The sequence below is a fragment of the Anomaloglossus baeobatrachus genome (assembly GCF_048569485.1).
Source record: "Anomaloglossus baeobatrachus isolate aAnoBae1 chromosome 5 unlocalized genomic scaffold, aAnoBae1.hap1 SUPER_5_unloc_2, whole genome shotgun sequence".
In the NCBI taxonomy this organism is placed as follows: Eukaryota; Metazoa; Chordata; class Amphibia; order Anura; family Aromobatidae; genus Anomaloglossus; species Anomaloglossus baeobatrachus.
In genome coordinates this window covers 1,537,505-1,543,504 of record NW_027441795.1, presented here as the reverse complement: position 1 = coordinate 1,543,504, position 6,000 = coordinate 1,537,505, and the positions used below count along the sequence as shown (strand labels likewise).

Below are 6,000 nucleotides of genomic sequence, written 5' to 3'. Positions count from 1 at the left end.
CCTGGAATAAGTGGATTGAGCGGTTAGCTCACTGAATAGTGCCAGTGTTTCCTCCTTTCTTTTTGGTTGCATTGGTACTTAGACAGAGTCTCGACTGAATTCCCTTGTGTCAACTGTTTGCATGCGACTCCATTTTGGAGCAGACTTCACTTCCAGGGTCCGCACCACTGCCTCTTGTTGTATTTCAGCGTAGGTAACACCAGGGGTACTCCTTGCCTTCAACAGTAGTTCGCTCCTTAACATTTCATTTTGGATCCCCTCAATGAACTGATTACGTAAAATGCGATCAACGTCGGCCTCAGCGCCCACCGTTACATTCGACTTCTTCTTAATCTCCTGATGCAATTCTTCCAATGCGATGCCATACTGAATCAGACTCTCTCTGCTCCTCTGGATCTGAGCGAAAAACTGTAGTCGCAGTTGTTCAGCCGCTGCCACATGGTCAAAAGTTTTTTCCAAGATCTGAATTATTTCATCTACTGTCTTCCGCTGGCTTTCTGGTTTCAGCAGAACAACCTTGCAGGCATCTCACTCCAGAGCATTCAGTGCGACCTCGGGCTACAGTTTGGGGTGTACGCTGTGCAAGGCAATGACGTTCTTCAGCCAGCAGACCCAATCACTGAACAGTATGGTATACCCATCGAACTTAGCCAGGTGATTTAGCACCGCGCCCATTGCAGAGCACCCTATTAGATGCTCACTGCTGGTCACCAAGGGGAAGGGGGTGAAGTACAACAGGGGTGTTGCAGTGTCTCCCATTTGCTCAGGGTCATCCATAGCGAGCAACGTATCCTGCTGACTACGCCAAATACGCCGGTCGCTATGACTATTAAGGTACGATGGCACTATAGAAAACCCAATGACACAAAGAAGGTGAATAACAGTTTTCTTTATAAGTCTAAAAAATATTTACAAAACCAGTTCTCTTACAACTTATGGGCCACAACAGCCCGGAATAAACAATAACAATTTATGCAACTTGGAGGACTTCAAGGGTTGGTCTTTAGGCAATCCTATTTGTCCAGAACACAGGAGTTCAACAACCTTCTCCCTCTCTCGCAGCCTTCTTCCTGTCACGCTCTTCTTGCTCATGCAGTCTCCAGATCTCAACTGAACTTTTAACTGTCTCTATCTGTTTATATTACCAGGGAAATCTAATGTAAGCCCTTACTGTCTAGCAGAGTGGCTGCTCTCTAGTGACAACTAGTGGCCATTTAAGTTATAGCATATATATACAATACTTCATTAACAAACATACAAGTTTATCTTATGTACATTTTCACCGTTACAGGCACATATATACTAAGACAAGATCCATATATACCAGGATGGGGATTATATATACCAGGATGGGATAAAGATGGGCAACATATATACCAGGATGAAAGACCTATATACGAGTATGGGAGACACATATACAGTACCTGGAAGGGGCCCAGTATGGGGGACATTAGTACAGAATTAGGGGATTTTATCCCCGTAACAGTGTCAGCAGCAGATCCTACCCATAACAGTGCTTCATGACCACATTTTTTGCGTTCATTTTTTCCCTATATTTCGCCGTCAAAACCTAGGTGTGTCTTATGGTTCAAAAATACAATAATTTCTAAAAAGAAAGAAAATGATTCTTTCCCTCACAAATTCTTACTTAAGGAACTATAGCCGATTTTAGGATAAAACCCTTTGAATTATGGTACATCATGATGGCTTCTCCCGTGTGACTCATCTGACAACAGGACCTGATTAATGATAAAAACATCTGGCAAATTCTGAAAGCAAAAATGGCTGCTCTGCTCTGTTGGTTTTGTGATGTGGTCAAGACTTGATTTACCATTTAAACATTTCAATTATTCACAACATGAAAAAGGTTCCTTCCCTGTTCCCTGCTTCTTCACATGTTTAACGAGATGTGATTTCTGAGAATTACATTTGCCACATTCAGAACATAAAAATGGTTTATTTTGTGTGATTTTTTTTGATGGTAAACAAGACCTGATTTCCTAGAAAAACATTTACCACATTCTGGGCATGAAAACAGCTTCTCCCCTGTGTGAGATCTTTGATGCCTAACAAGTTCTGATTTTTGAATAAAACATTTCCCACACTCTGAACATAAAAATGGCTTCTCCCCAGTGTGAGACCTTTGATGCCGAACAAGGTCTGATTTCCGTATAAAACATTTCCTACACTCTGAACATGAAAATGGTTTCTCCCCTGTATGAGATCTTTGATGCCTAACAAGTTCTGATTTCCAATTAAAACATTTCCCACATTCTGAACATGAAAATGGCTTCTCCCCTGTATGAGATCTTTGATGCCTAACAAGGTGTGATTTCTGAATAAAACATTTCCCACATTCTGAACATGAAAATGGCTTATCCCCAGTGTGAGATCTTTGATGCTGAACAAGAATTGATTTCCGAATAAAACATTTCCCACAGTCTGAACATGAAAATGGCTTCTCCCCTGTGTGACATCTTTGATGCACAACAAGTTCTGATTTCCAATTAAAACATTTCCCACAATCTGAACATGAAAATGGCTTCTCCCCGGTGTGAGATCTTTGATGCTGAACAAGAATTGATTTCCGAATAAAAGATTTCCCACATTCTGAACATGAAAATGGCTTCTCCCCAGTGTGATATTTTTGATGGTTAGCAAGGGTTATTTTCTGAGTAAAACATTTTCCACATTCTGGGCATGAAAATGGCTTCTTCCCTGTGTGAGTTTTTTGATGGATATTAAGATGTGATTTTCTGGTAAAACATTTCTCACATTTTGAACATGAAAATGGTTTCACCCTTATAGGAGCCGTTTCATGTTCCACATCCCTTCTGTAACTTTTATTTTGCTTACAATTCTGTGATAAATCGGAATTTTGGACTTGTTTGAAAAGATCTGATGAAGCTTTCTGAGGAACGACTGGAGGTATATTCGGGACAACAGCATGCTCTTCATATGTATCATGTGTGATACTTTCTTCATCGGTTTTAAATTCTGAAGATAATAGATTTCCATCTGAACTCTCAATACAGTGATCTGCTAAAAATAAACACAATGTTATTTTTTAATGATATCTTGAAAGTACATTTTTTTGAACCATAACATCAGTTATTAAATTAGAAAAATTTTTATTCTGAATCTGTTGTCCAATTTCGACATCTAAAGGCTGCTTTACACGCAGCAACATCACTAGCGATCACACCCGCCTCCGTCGTGCGTGTGTCAAAGGCAAATCACTGCCCGTGGCGGACAATATCGGTGGTGCGCGTCACACGCACATACCTTACTAACGACGTCGCTGTGGCCGGCGAACAGCTTCTTTTCTAAGGGGGAGGTTCGTGTGGCGTCACAGCAACGTCACACAGCGGGCCACCAATAGAAGCGGAGGGGTGGAGAGCAGCCGCATAAATGGCACTCCAACCTCGTTGACGGAGGACGCAGAAACGCTGTTGTTCGTCGTTCCCGGGGTGTCACATGTAGAGATGTGTGCTGCCTCAGGAACAACAAACAACCTGCGTCCCAAAAATGCAACGATATTTGGGAAAGAAACGACGTGTCAACAATCAACGATATTTGCGGAACCTGGGATCGTTAGCGGTCGCTCGTGTCACACGCAACGACGGCGCTAATGACACTGGATATGAATTCCGTGACCCCAGCGATATCTCGTTAGCAATGTCGTTGCGTGTAATGGGGCCTTATCGCTAGAACTACTGGACTCGTGACACCTATATAGAAATACATGGTGCAAAGTAGTCAAAATGACTACCTCAGTTGTTCTAGTGTTAAGAGTATTGATGGGCGATCCCCCGATGGTCAGGATCGGGGAGACTCGTCGATGATTTTGTACATCAGGATCGAGATAACACGATCTTGCGTCCAATCACCGATCTTGGACTTTACAGTTATGGGATGGGGCGGGGGGGAGGGGATGTAAAATAAAGAATACAGTTAATAATAAACATTACTTACAGGTCCCGCACGTGTCTTGCACTCTGTCTCCCGCTGCTTCTGAGTACGATCATCGCGGTGTTCTCCCGGTAACCAAAAGGACCTTTCGTGACATAGCCATGTGATCAGTCATATGGGAATGTTGTATTATCTCATAGGCTACAGACTGGGTCACATGATTATGACATCGTGCAAAGGTCCTGTAGTGTCAGCATGCTCGCCGGTACACTGTGCTTGCCAGAGCATCTCAGTACTCTGTAAACTCGGCGACCGCTGTGTACCGGCGAGATGCTCGGGTACATGCTCAGCAACCCCCTCCGTGCATCTTGGCGCTCTTTACACAGTCAGCCCACATGCAGGGATTGGCTGCCACAGCCGGTGATGATTAGCGGCGCAGGGAATCAGGTGATCAGAGATCACCATCACTATAGTATAGTAACCTGTTAGGTTACTATGGCAACGGTGGCAGCGGTGACATCACTGCTTACCAACCCGCAGCCTCTGATCACTCATTGAGTGATTAGACAGTGCGGGAGCAGGAGCAGCAGCGTCCCCCCCCCCCATCCCCCGTGCATTCTGATATAGCAGAGCTAGATCAGTGACAGAAGACCAGGATCGTGGAGGGGTGAAAGGGAGTAATAAAGATGAGACCCTAAGTGTGTCTGTGTATTTAATTCTAATAAAGTGATAATAATAATAATAATGTTTTATTTCTATAGCGCCAACATATTCCGCAGCGCTTTACAATTAAGAGGGGACATGTACAGACAATATGAGACAATACAAAATAACAAAATTAAGATACCAGGAGGAGTGAAGGCCCTGCTCGTAAGCTTACATTCTATGAGGAAATAGGGGAGACACAAAAAGGTGAATGGGGGGGAGAAAAGCTTGTCATATCTGGTCCAGCCATCGATTCAATAGGGTATTCAAAAGCAGCTGCATGAACCCGTCGGTGAGAATTTATACAGGTACAGGGGACAAGAACTGGAAGTAAATTTTTTTGAAGGGCAGAAAGGGACTAGATTAGATCAGGGCAGTGAGGTGATAGGCTAGTTTAAAGAAATGCATTTTAAGGGCCTGCTTAAAGGTGTGGATGTTGGGAATTAATAGGATTGTTCTTGGTAGTGTGTTCCAGAGCATATGCGCAGCTTGTGAGAAATCTTGAAGACGGGAGTGGGAGGTTCGAATTGTTGAGGATGTCAGCCTTAAGCCATTAGCAGAGCGGAGGGAACGAGTGGGGTGATAGACAGAGATGAGGGAGGAGATGTAGGGTGGTGCGGAACCGTGGAGAGCTTTGTAAGTGAGAGTGATAAGTTTATATTGGATTCTGTAACGGATAGGCAACCAGTGCAATGACTGGCAAAGAGCAGAGGCATCAGTGAAGCTGTTGCAGAGGAAAATGATCCTGGCTGCGGCATTCAGAATGGATTGGAGAGGGGAGAGTTTAGTAACAGGGAGACGAATTAGTAAGGAATTACAATAATCCAGGCGAGAATGAATGAGAGCGACAGTAAGAGTTTTTGCAGAGTCAACGGTAAGAAAAGGTTGATTTCTAGAGATATTTTTGAGGTAGAATTGACAACAACGAGCAAGTGAACGAATGTGGGGAGTTAAGGAGAGATCGGAGTCAAATATAACCCCAACACAGCGGGCGTGCTGCTGAGGCATAATGGTAGAGCCCAGGGCTGTGGAGTCGGTAAGCCAAACCTTCGACTCCGACTCTTCAATTTCCCTTGCACCGACTCTGACATATATTGCTTATAGTTAAGTGAAAAATTTATTGTAGTGCATGAACATGTGTATGTGAACATCAGACATTTAATAATTTTTATGTTACAATAATCAAGATATTTGGATAGAACATAACATATATTTATTGGGATACAACTCTAGAACACAAAAAACTGTAATAAATTTAAACATGTAATACACTATGTAATATACAGTAGATTACATATATATCTTGTGTGTGTATGTGTGTGTATATATATATATATATATATATATATATATATATATATATATATATATATATATATTACA

General features: G+C 42.5%; 1 protein-coding gene across 1 annotated transcript in view; it reads right to left on the bottom strand.

Moving 5' to 3' along the window:
• Positions 1 to 921: 921 nt before the first annotated feature.
• The window catches only part of LOC142258948 (uncharacterized), a 35,016-nt gene continuing 29,937 nt past the window's right edge, over positions 922 to 6,000 (bottom strand). The window contains 2 exon segments of the mRNA XM_075331500.1: positions 922 to 1,969; positions 1,972 to 3,042. Coding sequence (XP_075187615.1) covers positions 1,848 to 1,969; positions 1,972 to 3,042 — 1,193 coding nt within the window. The 3' untranslated portion in view covers positions 922 to 1,847.